Source organism: Anguilla rostrata, chromosome 2 (assembly GCF_018555375.3).
Source record: "Anguilla rostrata isolate EN2019 chromosome 2, ASM1855537v3, whole genome shotgun sequence".
In the NCBI taxonomy this organism is placed as follows: Eukaryota; Metazoa; Chordata; class Actinopteri; order Anguilliformes; family Anguillidae; genus Anguilla; species Anguilla rostrata.
In genome coordinates, this window is record NC_057934.1 from 59,784,214 (window position 1) to 59,805,864 (window position 21,651).

The window sequence follows — 21,651 nt, forward strand, 5'->3', positions numbered from 1 at the left end:
ATTTAGGGAGCAGATGACCCTGTGGAAACCCAGAACCTCAGAGTGTCTGTTGTATTGTTTGGGTTACTGGGGTAGCCACTAACTCACTGCTGTGGATTTGTATTTTGTTTTATTTTTTTAAATCATGCTTTTGTCCACCTGTAGGAGGCACTCACGCTCTCGTATAAGATGGGCGGTCTGCATTTCCTTCCGAATTACTGGGTGAGGCCCCACGGCTGCCTGTGGAGGGCAGTCTCCTGTGTTCCCCCTCCTGCCTTTGATCTGATTGGCCCATCCTCTCCTGCCTTCCCTCCGATAGGCCCATCCCCTCCTGCCTTCCCTCCGATAGGTCCATCCCCTCCTGCCTTCACTCTGATAGGCCCATCCCCTCCTGCCTTCACTTTGATAGGCCCATCCCCTCCTGCCTTCACTTTGATAGGCCCGTCCCCTTCTGCCTTCACTCCGATAGGCCTGTCCCCTCCTGCCTTCACTCTGATAGGCCCACCCTCTCCTGATTTAACTCCTATTGTCCCATAAGATTGGCTGATAGGTGCTGGTGTGAGTGCTGTAGTTGTTAGTGCTGTTGTAGTATGCCTCAGTTACCCCCATATTACTGTTCCGGCACAGCCGCATATATGTATGTGGCTTTGTCTAATAAATCTAGTAAAGCTAATTGATCCCTAAATGCATTATCACTGAAGTATGTATATATATATATATATATATATGCATCCTCTTGCATCCACTGGGACCAAACAATCTAACATCAATCTAACATGGCCACAGACAACCTATCATCATTCAGTGTCATTTCAGTCAGTCAAATGACATTCTTCTTTCTCTCTCTCTCTCTCTCTCTCTCTCTCCCTCTCTCACAGGGCAGCGACAGTGAGTACGAGGTGGACCCCAACCGGCAGAAGACCCACTCCTTCGTCAACCACTACATCAGCGACCCCACCTACTACAACTCCTGGCGCCGGCAGCAGAAGGGCATCTCCCGGGCCCAGGCCTACAGCTACACCGAGTCCGACCCCGGGGAGCCCGAGCACAGCGCCCCGCCCCCGCCCCTCCCGCCGCTGCCCCCGCTGCCCCCCCAGCTCAGCTCCACCCCCCCGGCCCAGCCCCCGGCCCAGGGCAGCCTGTTCAGGCCCAAGGGCAGCCGGACTCCCACCCCGTCCCAGCAGAGCTCCAACCCCCCGAGCCAGCACAGCACCCTGTACAGGCCCCCCAGCAGCCTGGCGCCCGGCTCCCGCGCCCCCATCGGCGGATTCTCCTCCTTCGTTTGACGCGCAAGACTCTGAAAAAGGAAAAATACACATAACACCCGCCGCGTGAACCCCACCGGCCTGCAAAAGGGAATTATCCAGATCCAGAATTCACTTTTTTCGTTACATGTTTTTGGCCATCTTGCATTTGTTTGTCTTTTCAGATTTTTTTGATTACTCTTTTTTTATTTTTAGGAAAGTGAGGTAGACAGACAGCATTTTTACTTTTACCGCCCCCCCCCCCCTGAGTGTGGGTGCTGCCGTGTGCATATTTTTGTTGTTTTTCTTTCTTTCTGAAAGACAATCACTCAAAAAACTGACAGCATCTATACTTCTCTTTTTTTTCTGCTTGAACGAGTTGCATGATTTTTTTTCTTCTTCTTCCATTTTTTTTTTTTTGGTCGTTCTTATTTTTTCCCACAAAAACACAGAAAAACTTAGAATCTGTGAGATTCTCTTTTAAAAAGGAAACACGACAAAATATCTAAAATAAAACAGTGTTACAAAAAAAAAAGTCATTACCGCAGTTCATATGCGGAGCCGTGGATGTAAGTGAAAACAGGCTCGCAGAAATGAACTGAGCAACGAAAGGACTGACCAGGGAAGAAAGAAGATGGGAAAAAGTGAGTGAACAGAGAAAGAGGGGAAATGTGACATTGGGACTGGCAGTTGTACACCTGTACGCCCCCCCTGCATGTGAGAGGGTAGTCCAGCGGTTGGTTTGAGGAAGTTGTCAGGAGCCTGTATGTAAAACGTGTTGTATATTCTCACGCTGAGCATCAGTCTTTCCTCAGAGGAGACATATGACTGGAATAACACATGTAGAATATTGTCAGAGAGCAGAAAAAAATAAAAACCTATCAGTGTCAAAGGTCAAAGCTTAAAAAGTACTGTGTGCTAAAACTGTGAGGAGCTCCGAGATGGCCTTGAATGTAACGTTTTGACGATACCTTTTTGTGAATTTTATAGAACGATGAAAAAGATTCGAAGCCCTGGTGGTGGACATATTACCAATTCTGTGGTGGCTGAAAGTCACTTTACTGCTTTGGCAATACAAGTCTAAATATATCTGAAAGATATGGGTGTAATTTTACCCGAAGCAAACCTTTCATAATATCAAAGACATCGTGTGAAAAGAATAGAAATTTTGATCCCCGTTCAGCCAGTGAATAGTTTACTTGCCTTTTAAACAAGGGCACCTTTGTTGTCCATAAAGACAAAATGCACATGTCGTCAGGTGGTCCTCCAGCAGGATGACATCATCTCTGACAGCTTTAAGCACCCAGCGGTGATGTCATGGGATCCTGTCCGCAGACTTCCAAGTCACAAAGATTAGGTTATATAAACAATGACACGGTTTTAACTGCGAGGGAAAGAGTTTTTGTTTAAGCAGACGGTTTGAGCGATGTGACAATGTGTGGATCAGTGTGGTTTGAGTTGGGCTCATAGCGTGTCATTGTTACGTGAGCTGTTGACAGGAAATGTAATGTCAGTAACGTTTTTTTTTTTTGTTTTTCCTCCTGTTCTAAGAATCATTTTGCGGAATATTTGTGGCACGTCTGTGAAAATGTGGGTGTTCTCAGAAAAATCGACACGAAGAGCTTCGAGGGGAGCTTAGCGGAGTCCCGCAAGACGGCCGCTTTGCATTGTGGGAATCACATAAACAGTGAAGACTGCTCCCAAGGATCACAGCTGTGTCCTGTTCAATCAGATGCCCGGATCTGACACAGTCAAGGCTCTGATAGGTCACAGACATGTATTTTAAAAATATATATATATGAAAACTACTCTAGTTCTTTTCTCTGTGAGGTGAAATCAATGTACAACATCTATCATTAGATCTGAGTCGATCTGATTGTAGTACATTTCTGAGTACATTTTAATTGAACTCAGTGGTACTGAATGCCAGGCATATGGATACAAGGTTAAGGGGGAGGGGGAGCACAGGGGTGTGTTTATGTTAGTGTGTTGGGTTCATTTGAAAAGTGGCCTTGGAATCACATTACTGTAGCCATGGAAACACACATATGAAATGGCTTTTACAGTAGGAGGTGGAGTTGGTCCGGACATGCAGAGCCACTGGCACTGGGACACCCCGTGGGGGCCGGGGGACCGGGGGGAGGGGTGGGCCGGGGTGGGTGGGGGTGGGTTTGAGTGTGGAGGGGAGTGGGGCAGGGCGTATCGCATGCTTGCAGTTCCAATCTGATTTGTTTTTTCATATCCCAAAGAGGCAGGGATTTTTTTTTTTTTTATCTTGCCGGCTGGGCGGTTCTGAAGCGGTTCTGTTGTGGTCAGACTGCGGTTTCTAAAAAGTTTAGTGTGGCCTCCCTGTGGTGTTACCTGGGAGGGGTTCCAGCTGCTGGTCTCTCTACGCTCAGTTCAGTTTTGCACGTGGATGCATAGCTGTTCCAAACTCAAACATAGGATTTGTGACTGATCAACGGGAAGACCTTTCAGGAGTACTGTGTGTGTGTGTGTCTGACCCATTAGGTGATGAAATCCCTGGCTGTCCCTTTCCCCCCCTCCAGTGGGTTAACGATCACAGATAAAGCGGATCAGCGGTGCTGTGAAAGCCTGTTAGTCAGGGGCAGCTGTCCCCCAGTGACCCGGCATGGTCCAGTACCCCCCCGGCCACCCCCCCAGCCAAGGAGGAGCCACGTGGAGGTCGGAGCACCACGACGTCCCCTCAGTCTTATTTGCAGTCCCTGTCCATGCTTGCTGGCTTGGAAAAGCTTTGCCTTTCCCCACGACTGTGCGGGGAGAGAGAGAAAGAGGCAGAACTCAGACACCTCTCCTCTTCCTCTCCTTTCTTCCCATCGGGCATCTTTCCCTCTCCTCCCCTTTCCTCCAGTCAGTCCACCCCTCCCTTTTTCCAGCATTCCCAGCCAAACATGAGCAGGGAAGGGAAATGAGGAGAGACAGGCTGCATAAAGGAAGAGAACGACAAATTGCAAACCTCTCCCTTTCTCTCTTGCTTGCTCTCCCACTTTCAGTCTCTTGCTCTCTCTCTCTCTCTATCCATCTATTTCTGTGCCCTGCCTTGCTTTCTCCTTCTTGGACAATTTGCTAGTTTTTCCAAAAAAACATTTTTTTTTTACTGATGCACTGCCAGTCAGTAACAGCATTAAGCAGTTAAATATTCCCAATGACAAGGCCAGGGTGCTTATGGGACAGTCTGTCCCATCCTCCCCCTGACACACCAGGTGGGCTTTCACTCAGCTGAGGGGCAGTGTCAGTAATGTTCACAAGCTCCTCCCACCAAGGGCAGAGCAGTGGTCCATACCCCCGTGGGGCGGGGCGGGGCGGGGCAGAGGTAATCCGCTAATTCTAGGCCAGGAAACTGTCACTGAGGTTGGAAGAAAGGACTGGAGATATGTCCCAGGAGAGGGATCCCAAGAGGAGAGGAGAAGAGAGACTCAACCCGACAGTAGAACAGGAGTGGAAGGGGTTTCCTCCCGAGCAACGCAGAGGCGTCATGTGACCACTGTCAACGCAGTGCGCCGTCTTATTTATGCTGAACAGCCCCGACGGGCGACTGAAGTTTAAATCAGCCATGAAACTGTAAATAACTGACAAGCCCCCAGCCCCCATCCCCCTCAGCAGGGGTACAAAGTACTGGGCGCACAGCCAAAAGGGAGGACAACTTTCAGAAATATTAATGTTTAATGCACATATGTACCGTATGTACAGAGAGTGAGAGCGTGTGTGTGAGAGAGAGAGAGCACTTACGGAGATTATATCATATTATAAGCAGCTGATGTTAGAGCCAGAGTGAGCGGTGACTTGTGGCAGGTATATGTGCGTGAGGCTGACCCCGTGTGCCTATGGAAGCACAGCTGAGAATGAGAGCAGAACTGAGTCGTTGTCGGGACCCCCTGTTCCCCGTGGAAACAGTGAGGCGAGGGGGGGTGGACCCCTGGTAAAAAGAGTGTAGCATCTCTGGTCTCTGGGGTATTTTGAGAGATAGCACAGCACACAACACAGTTAGCACACTTTCTGCAGATGTGGCGTTTCAGGTTTTACGTGTAGTCCTGTGAGATTTGTCCGGCCTTGCCCTTGCACACTGTTCAGCACCAGTAGGAACTAGGCACTGGGTTCTTTCCACTCCAGCATCTGTACTTCTCTGACCAGTAATTGCATTATTTACAATTTACATGTATTTGACCCCCCCTGGAGTCATGTGGTCCGCACGTGCATCGATCTGTTTAATGTCTAGTTTCATAAAACACACACGTGCACATGCGCACACACGCACACACACACACACACACACAGACACAGCACAATGCATGTTTCATACCTTGAAAGAGACCGTGTTATTTCTGTTGAGGCGAACAAGAAATAATTAGTCATTGAGAGGCCCGGGGTGCTTGTCCCATCAAAAGCTCCTTGGTGAGGCTCCCACACGTTTGAGTCCTGAGCTCTCTGGGAGCCCGAGGGCAAAGCCTCGTTCAGCGCTTACGTTTCCACGGCTTCGTCAGAACAGAGGCAGGTTCTGGAGTCCATTCGCTGCCACATCACGAACCCTTCTGTGCGTCTGCGGACCACACGCGCGCGCATGAAATTAACTCGGAGTTCGCGCATAATGATTCACTTGGTCCGCGTGCGGAAGAAAGCTCTGCGGTTTAACTGGCTGACGGGGATCAGCTGCAGCGACCGGCGGGGATTTCCTTAATTTCTGCCACCGCGTCTACTCCGGTCCCCCTGCACCACGCTGTGGGCTTAGCTTTTCTGCCTGTCGCAAATCATTTCGAAAGCTGGCGGCCGGGTTTCCGAACGATTTTTATTCCGCGTGCTCCGGCAGCAAATTCCCGATTTCTCTGCAGTCAATCAATTCGAAAATCAACGAGACCCCAGGCTACAGGTTTGAGTGCAAGGGGAAATTTGTCAACCTCCAAGGACAGCTTTGTGCACGGTGTGTAGTTTAGCTGTCTCAACTGTGAAATTGTTCACCATGCCGCGGTCTTCTGAAGCAAGTAGACTAGATGTAATAATTCAAAACCATTGTCATGTGCATACTGTAAGGGGTAAACCGTTGTTGGATGAGTGGGGATGTTATTACTGATGGATTGGATGGGACACCTGGAAACAAAATGCAAAGCAACTGTGGGTTAGTGTTGCCAGAGTTAAATTACGTTTGTTTTGGGACTTTTTGGTTATGTGTTTGCTTTTGTTTTTATTTTTTTGCTGTGAATCATAGCTGTTTGGATCTGTTTATCTGTCTTGAGCATCTTTCAATGCCAAATATAGGTGGGTAAGTTTGGGATTTTTTGATGTAGGTAATTAAATTTGCATCTTAGGTGTGTGTGCCTGTTCTGGCTGCAAGAGAGAGGTGGCGATATGTTTTGACTAGAGGTAGCTTTTTCTTTCACTTCTAACTTTTATCTTTGTTCGATTTGGGGCTGGTCAGGCCCTGTCATGTTTGTGTCTGTGTCACTCCAGCATCACACTCTACTCTCCCCACACTCTACACAGAGGACAAATCCCCACCACACAACACACACACACACACACACACACACAAGAAGTCTGTTTGACCTGTTGAACTCGTATACAAGTTATTTCTACGTACAGTGTGCTTAAGTGTAAATCCAAAGCTGATTTAAAAAGATATACAAACAACCCCACAAGTAAAAAAAAAAAAAAAAAAATTATTCAGAAATATGAGAAAGAAAATGAATATTTATTTTTATGAACAAATGATAAAAGTATGAACATTTTGAAATATGATCTAGCTGATAGGCCACATTGCTCTTGCTGTGATGACCTCATTGAATGGCCAAAAGGGCAGGGCTGCATGGAAAAGTCCAGCCCTAGCAGAGAAACTTGCTGAACACAGCATTACCCACAAAGCATTGTGTTTCGCTGTATTTTCTTTTATTCTCAACTCTGTTTTTTTTTTTTTTTTTTGTGAAATGTGAAAGGTCAGGTCTGCTGGATTTGATAACAGGTAATACTTAAGTCTGAACTGCTTCATGGATGTATTAAAAAAAAACATTCTTCATTTCAGTCTATGAAATCGTAACCTTTTCCAAGAATTAGCTGTGGATTTTACTTCATTTCTTCTGAAGATATTTTTTTAATTTTTTTATTTTGTGTTCTCATTTTGTGGGGTATAAACAGCCATTGCAATTGGTTACTAGCTACCAGTGCTGGATGAGGGGGGTCTCCCAAACTGACAATGTGTCACCCCCCCCTCCAGAACATATTGTAATATATTGAGTGTTTAGTGCCAAGGATGTATTCTGTGTGATCAAATATATTCTTTATTAGACTACAAAAAAAAATTCACTTGAAGGTGCTCTGGAGATTTCCATGACTTTGTGGCTCTGGGCAAAATTTCAGGTAGAAGTAAGAATTTGAGGTGACATGATTAAAAAAAAACAACATTATTTTCTAAATAAAAAAAAATTAAACTGGACTGCCTCTGTCTCTTCTGTCGTCGTGGTTACAGAGGAACATGGCCGTGCGGGGAGGGCAAACGGACACTCTTCAAATCTGGTTCCGAAAACAAACGAACAATGTTCGCATGTCTCTCGCTTGTAACTGCCTTGGCAGTGCACACTGGCCAAGAGTGACATGAGTTAGTCAGGAGCTTGGTTTACCGTCCAACCCAGAGGCTGCAAATTTGACTTTGGGGTGAGGCAATGCTGTTGCACCCTTGAGCAAGGCGCTTAACTTGACTTGCCTCAGCACCTGTCTGGCTGTTGAAATGGAATGGTGTGTAATGCAGCAGGGTTAATCCAGTTCACGGCAACCCTGCAAGACCTGCAGTTATCTAAGGTGTAGTCAGCCTGCTCGGGTCTAAGGCCTCCTGACAGTTGCTGAACACTTCCGCAGCAAAATGTTCTGTGTTAGATCAACTGTGACGGCAGGCATTTTAATCTGATTGAGTACTCCCCCCCCTTCCCCCCGTGTGCCGGAGTCATTCATGAGCAGGCGATTTTACGCTGAATGTTTATTGGAAAATATTTATTAGACATATATTGAATTTCCTCAACTAGAACTCAAATTTTATTTATATAGCGCATTTCACAGTAATTGTCACAATACACTTCACAGACAACCCTGGCCTAAACTCGCACAGCTTGAAGCAACAGTGGCAAGGAAAAACAAAAATTGGTGGCAACAAAATGACAAACTACATGCTTTAAATGTATTGTAACTAGATAACTTTTTTAAAAAAAGCAAGCTTGCAACCCCATGAGACAAAGCCACAAAATGCGGTTGTTCCTGAGAACTCCAATGTGATGTTTTTTTTTTTGGTTTTCTTTCTGTGTGACTTTGAGGAAGCACTGGACAATTACTCATGATTCTGCAGCATGCGACACAGTAATGCGATGACTCATCCTTACAGCAGGCAAGAAGAAGCTCGGCCCTGTTTAATGAAGCACAGTACAACGGTTTGTGCACCGAACTTGAAACTCAGAGATTGCAGAGGTTTGATTCTCAGGTTACGCATTGCCACTTATAACTTCGGTTGAGGTACCTAAACTAAATTGCTTCAGTGACCATCCTGCTGTTTAAAAGGACTGTATGTGAAATACAAGCTGTGTAAGTCCCTCTGCGTAGACTGTTAAATGTATTATAACGTCATGTGTAGCACAAAAAGTGGGAGGTGCATACAATGGGGTAGTACCACGGAAGCACTCCTCAATGGGCCCCAACCCACACACACACACAACTGGAATTCCAGTAATCCAGTATCTCAGGAATTTGTATTGTAACTTTCAGATATAATTTTACTGCTTGAACATTAGACACACCAGATGCTTAGCTCAGGAATTATTCACAGTGTCAAGCCTCACCATATTATGATATCATAGATCATAGTGCACTATATGTCATGTAACCGTTTACTATTACGATTGTTTCCACTTTTCCTTGGAGAGCGCGTCACGTGGTAAACGCTTCATCTCGGCTGGATTCGTTCAATTCTAAAACTGACCTGAGTGGGCATCTGTGATGGCAAAAAATAAAAAAATATATAAATAAAATAAAAACCCAGAAAGCTTTCGTCCTGTAATAGTCTTGTAATACAAATAGCACGCATTGAGCATAATGTGGCCTTATGATTTTCTGATCAAAACTGGGAAATTTATTGAAGATCAACACAACTCCTATTTACTTTTATTTTTTAATAATAAAAAGGGCTGCAACGAAATGGTAGACAATAAAACGAGCAGAATAGAATCTATGTTCACTAATCAGGACAAGTGCGAGGAAGTGTAGCGTAATGGAAAAGTCGAATTTAATTGCACATTGTGGAAATTCCTCAGGCTGGGTTATAATTATATCGTTCATGTAATTAGAGGATCAGAAGGATTCTCGTAAATGAATCGTTGCGGAGGAAATAAGGGAATTAATGTATAAAGGTGCGGAAGCACTGGCACTGTGCTCTCTGAGATTTAAAGTTCAAAAACAAATACAAACAGCAACAACACGAGCAAACATGCAATAATTATTATGGCAACATTTACTATTATCTACGTATTGTCTTAAATTGTTAGCTGTTATGTATTTGGTTAGATGCATTTTTTTATTTACAATATGGACACATCGACGTCTTCAATCGTGATGCTTAGGCCTGTTAGGAGTTTAAATGTCATTTTAAAATTATTTTTATGTATTTATTTATTTATTGCAAAAATGATTGAGCAGCCGAAGAATGCGGTCAAGCTGGTCAACAATATTAATCCTGACCCTTGATAGTTAGACATGTGGTTGACGCATGTTTAGACACCCCAGAAAGTTGGAACATTATCCCGTATCCCATGAATCACGTTAACTGCAGCAATAAATAGGGTTCCTGCAGCTTTAAACGCTCGAAGGGGGAGTGATTTCACAACCAATTCAGAGTTGGAATAATCCGACTGTTCAGTGCACCGTCACCACACAACGCGGACGGAGGTCTAGAGAGACTGAACTGTGAAGTTGTACAGGAACTTTAGAGTTAATTCACTACGAATAAATTGATATATTGCTACTTTGTCGTACATACCTTAGTAAATGGTGGCATATACGCCTGTTTTAATACTGTATCGTTAATACATGTGCAACTATCTGTCGTAGCCTATTAGCAAAGGATTTACAAAACACTAAAACAAACCTGGTTTGTTTCCCGAATCTCAAGAAAACAATTCGTGATTTATTAACGGCTGCAGTGTACCGGGGTGTTTGCTGAATTACTTCGCCGTAAGCACTACTGCGGAAAACGAGGTGAGTTTAACCTGGTGGCGTTGTCGGTGTAGTTGATTATTCTCTCTTACTGTGGCCAAGCGGGTAGACTATCCTAAACTGCAGTTGAACTTCATAATATGAGCACGGTTAAGCGCAAACCAAGATTATTTATTCGTGTGTTTTTAAATTATTTTATTTATTTGTGTTTTTTCTTAGGATGATTTTTTAAAGAATGAACGGATGCTTTTAAAATGAATCATTTCTCGCACGAGATTCGTCACTGGTGATGTAGTGTGCTCATTTAATTATCGATAGTTCCGCTTTGTCCCAAACGCGCCTGCAGACTGGTCGGACACAATGAATCGCGGCTGCTTTGTTCACATAAGCAAAAGCTCTCCTCGCATTTAGAATGCCTAGAGATCCCCGCCGCACTGCCACAATGCGCGTGCAGCGTTCTCCCTGTGGTGGGACTGCCTGAAGGTCCGCACTTTGGAAGCAGCTAACACGCTCTCATTGTGTCCCGAGCGGCTAACACACACACAGTTATTGTGCCCTTAGAGCTCGTTCTTATTCGGGATGCTTTGTGACTGCGTCGCCATCTGAATTAGTTCGGAGCCTTTTTGAAGTGGTCAAGGGCGCGCAGGACGTGGTGTACTTGTTATATGGCCTTTATCTCGTCAGTTTCGTTTACGCCGAATATCACTTTTTTGTGGAAGGAGCTATCATTTGTTTTTGTTCTCACAGCAGTCTGGGAAAGGTCCTGTGGATTAGAGCACTCGCGAGTTATTATCTCTGTTGGTTACTCAAAATTTCATAGGAATTTCTTGTGACATTTTAAAGGTTGTTGTGTAGCCAGCCAGTAGATTAAATGTGCCGTCCTCCGCTCACTTTTCTGTTGGGGCGAGTGAGACAATGGTGGCAGAATATATGCAAGCGACTGTCATCTTTAGCTGCCTATTGTTACGCTGCCGGCTCGTGCGTCGGATGCAGGCAGGGAATTTACAGTACCATCATGTTTTGCTTTGAGTGTTATGAAAGCGTGGTTGGTCGTAAGTAAAAATAAACACAGAAACCACCCTGGGAGTTAGGCGCGCACTATCTGGCCATTGTGTCAGTAAGCACCAGTGCCTCTGAACTGCGGTTCAATTTTTTATTTATTTTTTAATTAGTCCTATTTCCACTTTTGGTGTCTTAAATATTGTGCTTCCCCGCGGCTACCCCAACGGTCATTATACGTCCTGGACCGTTAGTTCCCTTCCAGTACCCCGCATCAGTGGATTCATGCGCTGTGTCATCCCTCTGTCATCTCTTCTAATCTGGAGAGCTCAGATCAAGTTCACTAGACGGAGTTGGAGGCTTGCCCTAATTCATTGTGAGGTTCGGTAGACTGGCCGCTCGTCCTCAATTCACTGATGCCGCGCGACCTCCCAAACCGGGGGAGGAACGTTGTTAAGGTGGAGCGCGCCCCCTCTTTGATGTGCCTGTCTGTCGTTGAAGGCACCCCGCTGACCGTTGAATGGGCATTGTGAGGCATTACAGTAGGAGCCTACAGGGCAGAAAATCACAAGATTGCCTGCTTTTTTGGTGTGGTTTTTTTTTGAGCAGTCCTTCACGTTAGCACCAGGCTCTGCTAACACAGACACAAAACACAGAATTTGCTGTTTTCTAATAGTGGGCAAAGTGGAGTTTGTAAGGGCAGGACCACGTCGGGCGTACAGATAATCATTCCGTGGCAAAAACATGCTCCTTCGTTTTTATGGTCTGATTGATCTTTGCTTTAAAGAAATGTATATATATATATATATATTTTTTTTTTTAAACCTGCAAGTATGTGTTGTATATGTATTTTCTGACTGGGCAAATTGTCTTCTGGTCAAAAAGAGTGTTCCTGTCACTCTCGACCATCCCTCGCATTCCCCTGTTGGTCTCCCCAAGGTTTAAGCCTGGAAAAAGGATAGGATTTTCACAGATGTGGATGATGAACCAATGAAACAGGGCTTTACCCATTGAAGCTGGAGTAGACCAGTGATGTTTTTCAGACTTAAGGTGTGCAGTCATGTTTATTTGTATACCTTAAGCCATTGAGAGAGAAAGGTAGGGGATGCTGTGATTGGTTGCTATGCCTGCACGCTCAGCAGAGCTGAGAGACCTGACAGATGGGAGAGTTACTACAACATCACACAGATGGGAAGAGCTGAAACCGACCAACGGTCAGAGACACACGCGCACACACATGCGCACGTCACTCTTACAACCATGCACACACACATACATACAACACATGCACATGCAAACTCACGCACAAACTTGCATCTCACACACGCACACTCATGTGTACAAATACACGCGCACACACACACAAACAGAAGCAGACGTACATGCGTGCACACTCATGATGGCGTACTCTCACACAGAGACAGGCTGTTGGGTGTCTGGGTTCCACTTGCTGCGTTCTGCAGAAGGCTGAATGGCGGTTGAACATTAACAGAGTTCCCATGATGCTCTGGGTTTTGGGGCGTGCCGTTGACCTCGTACAACCACAGGAGAAATTCCCTTTTCCCACTTGACCTACAGAGAGAGAAGGAGGGAGGGAGAGAGGACAAGGAGGAGGAGGAGTGCTGATGTTTGGGTCCCTCCCTTCCAGCATACTAACCCCCCACACACACACGCGCACACACACACACACACACACATGCACACTCACACACACACGCACACATACACGCACGCACGCACCACACACCCGCCCGCCATGTCTCCCTCTGTGCCAAGCCAGTGTGGCAGCTGAATGACGGCCTGTTTTCTGGTTCGTTAGCTAAGTGCCTGAAGCCTGCGCTCGTGAACGTGGCGTCCCCCTTTCACTTGGCTGTGCTCGGATATCGCCGCTTCCGATTGGCTGAGGGGAGCAGCCTTCATCTTTACGCCCCATTAGTTTAGAGGTAAGCAACTCTGCTTGCCTTCGAGTTTGTGTCCTTGGTCAATGCTTCTGCTGCTCTCGCGTCGAATGGGAACCAGTGATTTTATATATATATACACACACACACATATATATAAATGACCGTTAGTAGCCGACGTGAAAAAAAGAAACAGAAACAGCGCCGGTTGGCTGCGTTGGCACAGAGACCTCGGCCTCTCTCCCCGTGTCTGAGCTTGCTTTGAGACAGTGTTGTTATGGATTATCTCACTCTGTTATGGAGTCAGCAGTTGACCTTCGATCCCCAGCCCTCAGCAGACACAAGACGCTGCTCTGTGAAACTGCGGCCTCTCTCTATCTCTCGCCGATCCTGTGAACTGACGGGTCATTGGCTGGCATTTAGCAGACTAAACACCCCCCCCCCCCACCCCCGAAATCCCATGAGAACATGTAAACTGAAAGCAGCCACTGCTAAGGCTAAAAAAATAAAACTGTTAAGCTTGGGCCACTGGTGGGAATCCTTGATTTTTCTTTGCCTCTCTTTCTCTCCTGCTCTCTCTTGCTCCACTCTCTTTCTTATTCTTTCCCTCATCAATTTATCTCACTCTCTTCTCCTCTCTCCCTCTTTCCCTTCTGTATCTTCTCTCTTTCACTTCCATTCTCTCTGTGGTCTCATCCCCTCTGCCGCTTGTTCTCTCTCCTCTTCTAGTTTTCCCACTTTTTCCTCCCCTTGACTTCGCCTCACTTTTCTTCAGCAACCCCTCCCCCTCCCTTTCTCCCTCTCCTCTCCTGCACGCTCCTTGAATGCTGTTGATGTGCTGTATACACAGACGCTGGTTACATGTGACCAGGCCCCAGCTCTCTCTCTCTTTCTATCTCCTTCTCTTTCTCTTTCATTGTGTCTCCCTTTCTCCTTCTCTGTCTGTCTCTCTCCCCAAACTCGAGTCACCTCTTTAAGTAGCGGGATGCTGTTGCCGGTTACACGTCTCTGTTAAGGGCTGGGGTGAAGGTCTCTTGCCTGGTGAGTGAGGGGCGCAGCGTAGACCCCGCGTGCGGCCTGCCAAGAAGCCTCCGGAAGCTCTGTAAAGATGGGAGCTGGCGGTCCGCCCGGAACGGGCCGCTCTGAGGTCACTCTGATGCAGTTTACGGGGGGGTCGGCGGTGGGGGGTGTGGGGGTTTGAGACTGTGGAGATGGCCTGTTTCTCATCTGAACGCTGAATTTGGTTAACTCCTCTGAGGATAGCCGAAGGGGGTTCCTTCTCTGAGGAGGGAGTGAGTCGGGGGTTTTCGACTGAAAGTGGGTCAGATGAGACGATGGGATTATGTGGCTCAGCGCCGCTGAAGCTATGGCCCGGAGGCTTGCGACACGAATCGGCTTTGCCTGCAGGTGAAGGCCCCCTTGGGTGCCTCCTGAGGTTATGCTCTGATTAGGGGTGGGACCATTTACTTGAGTGAAGGCATACTCGCCGGCATTTCGTTAAGCATTGAGAGGAAAATAAATGTTAGTGGGAAAAGCTACCTTAACAGAGACCATCATCACACGGGCTAGCTTACGCCAGAGCAAATTCACTGCGATGCCTTTAAGCTGAGCTGCTGCTGTAACACGACCTTTAGACATAAGAATGAATAAACAAATTAACTACTCGAGTAAACGCATGGACAAATCAGCTTGTAATCTTTCTGAGAAAATCACAAAATGTCCCACCCCTTGTTCTGTGGGTCGACTTACTTTATGATAATATACGCATCGAAACTATGCTTCATGGATTTGAGAAAAGACTTAGGCTGTTGGTCTGTGGTTTGTGAATTGAGAAGAAATACACTGCAGGCTTCCTTGTTCATGTGTTTTTAAGCAAGGGTGTGCTTCCTAAAAAAAACTTGGCCGATGGGGAGGTTTTAGGCCTTCCCCTGTGATCTTAGTGGGGCTCATTAGGTCAAAGGTCATCCCTAACATTGCTGCTGCCCTTTTCACCTTGTTGGTTTGAGGTTGAGGATGTGTCCATGCCATGCGGCCATCTTGTGTGTCATCTCCAGGTGAGATCAGGAAATTCCATGATCTGTTTGTTTTTGCTGTAATTTTAACCATTGTTATGGATGTTGACAGGCATTGATATGTGTGTGTTTTGAGGTGGAGTTGTGGGGTGTAAGGCTGGGGGGAGGGGAGGGGGAGGGTGGTAAAGGTTGGGAACATGAGTTTAGGATTTCTGAAAGAGGCAAGCATGTGAAGAATGTGTAGTGCAGATTATTTTAGGTGACTAGCTGGAACATGCTGGTTACCGGCCTTATAGAAGCTGTTTACAGACCACATGAGGTATTTGGGTTGACCAGATATGGACTGTGTACACCCTTGGCTTTGTGCATGATAGGGTTTTTTGACTGTGTTCCTCTGGTGGCATACTTAAAGTTTGAGGCCTTTATTACCCGTGTATGTCCCATGGAAATAATTTGAAGAAACGCGCATTGTTTAAACTTTGCACCTTGCAGCTTTAAAGTAAATGGGTTGTTTTTGCACTGATTTTTGTTTTCCGAGTTAACATGTTATGGTAACCCAGTCAAAGTTCAGAATTTCTTTACGAAATGCTTGGTCTGATGTAGGTTTATAGAAATGAAATAACATGCTCTTGGGAATGCTGGTTCGTGTTCCTTGCCTGTGGTTTTGACCTTTCACCCTTTAGATCGTGAGTTCAGCAGTTTGACCTTTACCTTCCCCTGTTGCCGTAAACATGTAAACCCTTGAGCATGCAGCTCTTTAAAGATCCATTGTGTCTCAATAGGTTTCAGTTTGCTTCTGAACTCTTGGGTAGTATCAGCTTTCTTTAAAACGGTTAGTCTCTAGATCTCACTGTTCCACAGTGCGAGTGTGTGCCTGAGTTTCTGTGAGATACGTTCGCTTGGCCTTCCTGTGTGCCTCTTTATTCTCTTGGAGGTGTGTCGTGGGGTTGTGTGTACGTCCTGGAATATTTTGGCAGAGACCGCGAGCGGAAATTCTCTCTTGAACAGAGAGCACGTCCCTTTCAACTCTGAACATTCCCTGTGGGTGTCAAAATTTTTTCCTGCGCAACCTTCTAAAACATGAACTTCCTGTCAGAGGGAAGCTCAAGCACTTCCAAGCGGGACAGGCTCTATTGAGAGGCTTTACCGTCAAAAAAACGGCCAACGCTGTGCCTTGGAACGTTCCTCCGAATCCTTCGCCAAGTTCCTGCTCAGACCACTGTTGGACAGCAATCCCATGCTGCTCTCTGTGCTGTGTCATTGGGCTCTGAAACCCAAGCACGGGCCGTTCAGAGATGCATCGCATCATCTTTCCAGCCTTTATATCGAACCTTCCCTGAAACGTTTGGAACCCACTGCTGAGAAACTTGGCAGATCCTCGGTGATATCATCATGTTTTGAATGTAAATTCAATTCAGTAAACTTTATTTATCCCAGAGGGGCAATTAATTGCTCCACATATTATCAATCAACATCAAAAGCAGATGGTACATAATGTGCACAATAGCCTGACATCACGAACGACAGAGATAACAATAAAAAAAACGGGTCATGCAGTGGTTACTGTTTATGAAATATGACTGGCATGACGATGGTGAGGAACCGGTTCAGTCAAATGTATGTGAAACTATTGCCATGCGATAACAACTTGTACTCCTGGTATCTACATGACCACATTATGGAAATATTAGTCACAGATGCCCAGTATGAAAACCTTTTTCCTTTGAAAATGTATTTTTAAATCTTTTTGAACTGGTCTGTATATTTCAGAAGAACTAACAATGGTGTATGTGTAACGTGAGATTAAATGCACTATCTTAGCTCTTGTTATTGTATGTCTAGGTTACATGGTAATTATGCGCTGTTGTTGATGTTGAGAATGCTGAAAGTTGAGAGACCAGTTCAGAGAATACAATTAAAGCGCATGGGAAATGTTTCTCCACGGAAACGCATCTTATTTGTCTGGATAATTTGAATTTAATTCTGTAGGTTTCGGAGCGCCGGGCCAGGTTTCTTTCAGATCATCTGAAACTGACGTCTTGGGTCACATCTTATTCGCCGCGACCCGAAGACGTCGGTCTCGCCTCCGTGAATCTCGCTGCCGTCATCGCCCGAACAACGCCCCGCGTTAGCGAGTTTGTCATAGCTGGCATCTGAGTCAGCGTTTTCCATTGAAAAAGGCGTCTGCCAAGCAGCTGGCCTATTTCCCCCCCCCCCCCCCTCAGCTGGGCCCACAGTGGCATCTGATCCTTTATCACCAAAAACCACCTTCAGCCCCGTGCCGGCTGTGAGGGTTTGGCCTCTTTTGCGAGCGTTCTCAGCGTTGTGGGAGAAGCTTTTGTAGGTCTGTAGCATGAGTAGCATTTTCTTTACGTGCACTGATTCGGTCCGTGTGAGTGCGCATCTTTTGTCCTGGTGTCATGCTCCTTGTGTCGGGTGTTTCGTTGTTTTTATTCTTTTTTTATTTTATTTTTTATTTAACCAGGAAGTCTCTTGAGGGGAAAAAATATTTTATAGAGACACCTGGCCAACGCAGCTACCATACATATCGTTTAAGCAATATCTGAACCTGGCACTGGTTTCTGTCTATTGGCTAACTAGCTGGCTAGCTGCCCGTCTGCTACCATGTAGTCTGCACTGCACATGCACGCGGGCGCACACACACACACACACACACACACACACACACTCACAGTGTTTATAATACACATTGCAGCTGTTCTGTTAGAAGACAGCTCTGTTACTGTAAGTGCTGAAAAGGCCTGCATTATTCCCTGGGGAGCAGCTGTTGGCTGTGTGGTTGTGTGCAGTAAAGAGGGCCTCCCCACACTCTGCGCCCACCCAACACTGACCTGGGAGGGCGTGTGGCGGCTGCACCCATATGCTTCCAATGAACACAAAACGCATGAGTGAGTGGCACTGAAATGGAATTAAGAATAAGGAAATGTAGTATGATTACTTTCATAATGTCTTTCTCTCTCCATCTCTGCCTGTCACTCTGTCATAACACACACTCACGCACATGCGCAGTCTCTCTCTCTGTCTCACACACACACACACACACACACACACAGCCTCTCTCTCATACTCTCTCTCTCTCACACACACACACCACACACAACACACACACATCTCTCCACACTCACACACAGCTCTCTCTCTCTCACACACACACACACAGCTCTCTCTCTCTCACACACACACACACACACACACACACACACACACACATGCAGTCTCTCTCTCTCTCTCACACACACACACACACACATGCAGTCTCTCTCTCTCTCACTCACACACACAGCCTCTCTCTCACACACACACACACATGCAGTCTCTCTCTCTCTCACACACACACACAGTCTCTCTCTCACACACACACACACACACACATGCAGTCTCTCTCTCTCTCACACACACACACAGTCTCTCTCTCACACACACACACACACACACACACATGCAGTCTCTCTCTCTCTCACACACACACACAGTCTCTCTCTCACACACACACACACACACACACACACATGCAGTCTCTCTCTCTCTCTCACACACAGTCTCTCTCTCACACACACACACAGTCTCTCTCTCACACACACACACACACAGTCTCTCTCTCACACTCTCACACACACACAGTCTCTCTCTCACACACCACACACACACACACACAGGAAGTGCGGTGATGTGATAGTCCCAGTGCTTCAGCCCAGCCCTGTGGTACCCAGCCCTGCATTGTCCTGTGTTTGTTTCCCGAGTTCCGCTGACCGTGGAGGGAGAGGTGTGTGTGTGTGCCTCCACCGCGCTTCCGATAGGAGAGGTGTGTGTGCGCGCCTCCACCGCGCTTCCGATAGGAGCATCCGCCGCTCTGGGAGTATTCCCTCAACACCCCAAACAGAAGCCGCGCCTTGCCTGTGCGGGACGCGTCCCAGAGGCCCCCCTGGATAGGCTCCTCCCACTGGGCGTGTCCCCGGCCTTTTTGTGTGCCGTATTCTCGCCCACGTTGTCCTACTTGAAGTTGGCTGTTGTTCTGTGTTCAGTTCCCATCTTTTTGATTGGGCGGTTGGGGGGGGTGTATGAGCAGTGTATGAGTCGTGAGAATGTGTGTGTGTTTGGGGGGGGGGGGGGGGGGGGGTTACACCTCATAATGTAGGGGGCTATCGAGTGTCACTGGTTTTTTTTTTTTCCTTTTATTTTGCGCTATGGAGGGCTGAGAGCATTTCTGCGTCTTTCACCACACATGGTGGCTCCGCCCATAATGGGGTTCGCGAAGCTTTCGCTCCTGTCATTGCAGGCACAAAGACTGACAACAGGGGTACAATGGGGAGGGGAATTACAGTGCGGGACAAGGCCAGCCTGAGCCTGGCTGTGCCGGCATTATACAACCAGATAGGACGGCCAGCTGTGTGTACTGCTTTGAGCTGTCAATGGACTTTGTGCTCGCAAACAAGCAGGCGCTTGCCTGCACAAACTCACACACGTGCGCACGCGCACACAAGCGCATGTACGTTTACGCACGTTCACACAGATGCACATCCACGCACATCCTCACTTACACTCACGCAAACACACACACACACTGGTGCAGAAAGTTCTCACACAGTTGACACAGCTGATGGGGTTCTCTCTCTTGTTTCTGCTGTCTGCTGTGTAATGTGTACAGACTGGCCTGGTCTCCAGGGAGGTGTCTGTTTTTGCAGCCGCCGCTCGCACAGTAGCGGTTGAGAGAACTACAGGCGTACAGCTTAGTGTTTATTAATGACGGCATACTGTTTGGACCCTTCGTAGCTCATCTGACACGGCTGCCGTGAGCAAACAAACCCGTACGTAATGTGAAATGTAAAGATGCGTTGTGAGTCTTTAGGTTTGTGTTTGCACTTGCGCTGATGTTGTTACTTGGCCGCCAGGCAGACCGGAGCACACACTACCTCAGCTGCGAAGTAGAATTTTGTGATGCTAATAATAGGACCAGAACGTTGAGGGGTTGTTGCTCTTATTTGCAGTAGTGGATCACATTTCAGTTGAGAAACAGGACATTTGAGGGCGAGCAGATGCACTCAAGCTGGCTCCAGCTGTGTGTGTGTGTGGGGGAGGAGGGGGGGGGGCGAATGTGTGTGTGTTGAGATGTGAAGAGCCACAGAAAGCAAACTGGTGTGTGAAATTCTTCTGCCTTGAAGGGTTTTCTGAGCATCAGTGCCATACTCCTCTGTGGGAGGCATATAATTGCGATCGTTTTTGTGCTCTGTAATTAATTCTGTGCGTGTGTGTGCGTGTGTGTATATATATATGCACTTTTGCAAATGTAGAAATGTATTCACTCAATGCCCTTTGAAACTCGTTAGCGCGGTCACCAGCTGCCGTTGTCCTGCCCAATCCCGCCAGAGAGCCGACATGTTCCCAGATTTCCGGTGTCACTTTCCCAGAGTTCCCATGATCCCTCCCTCCCTCCCTCCCTCAGCTGGTCTGCCTGCAGGTCCCTGGTGAGGGAGCAGTCGGCCGGCTGCCTGCCACTCTGCAGTCCATCTGCTGATGTCTTTATACGGGCTGCAGATCAGCTCCTCTCATTACGTCTTAATGTCTGCACGTTACTGAGGCACTGTGACACACTCACGCACGCGCACACACACACCCACCCATAGTCTCACACACGCACACACTCACACACACATATATATATCCACCCTTTCTCTCTCTCACTCACACACACACACAAACACACATGTCCACTCCTCTTTCTCTCTCACATGCGCGCACACACACACACACACACGCACACACACACGCAGTAATTATGTCAGATACTGTGACGTTACCAGGCATTGCTCCTGTTATACAGGTTTAAAAAAATGCTTTCATGTAAAGGGTGTAAACATATAATTTGTTGTTAAATACGGACACAAATGTTCTTGGTCGGCATTCTGAGCACACAGAAGCAAAACTTACAGTTTGGCCCCACACACTAACCAAAGCACACCTGTATTTAAATGTTCTCTCTACTGGTGATTAGTCTGTCACCAGTGTTCTCTTTCTAATGAGCGTGCAATTGAAAAGGAGTCCTATCATTAACGAAACACTGCTGTAACAATGCAAACTATATTCAGCATGGAGGTTCAGATACATGTCGTACGCAACCAGAATGGCTAAAGGTTCCTTTCAGGTGAATGAGATTCATGAAGTTTCAAACTGTCCACATGCAATCAGTCTTTATGTTAACGTTTTGTCATTTTGAGTATTTACGGAAAGTCATTCTCCTTGCAGGTCATTCATGGGAGTTGCTGTCCTCACAAAATGAGGACGATGTGTTTGGTGAATTTGTTG

At 46.7% G+C, this 21,651-nt stretch overlaps 2 protein-coding genes across 2 annotated transcripts in view; both read left to right on the forward strand.

The window, feature by feature from the left end:
* Positions 1-7,663, forward strand: part of sdk2b (sidekick cell adhesion molecule 2b) — a 292,173-nt gene extending 284,510 nt beyond the window's left edge. Inside the window, exon 44 of the mRNA XM_064323396.1 lies at positions 858-7,663. Coding sequence (XP_064179466.1) covers positions 858-1,265 — 408 coding nt within the window. The 3' untranslated portion in view covers positions 1,266-7,663. The remainder of the gene's footprint in view (positions 1-857) is intronic.
* Positions 7,664-10,085: 2,422 nt separating this feature from the next.
* cdc42ep4b (CDC42 effector protein (Rho GTPase binding) 4b) overlaps positions 10,086-21,651 on the forward strand; it is a 29,910-nt gene continuing 18,344 nt past the window's right edge. Inside the window, exon 1 of the mRNA XM_064323509.1 lies at positions 10,086-10,463. The gene's annotated coding sequence lies outside the window, so the exon portion shown is untranslated. The remainder of the gene's footprint in view (positions 10,464-21,651) is intronic.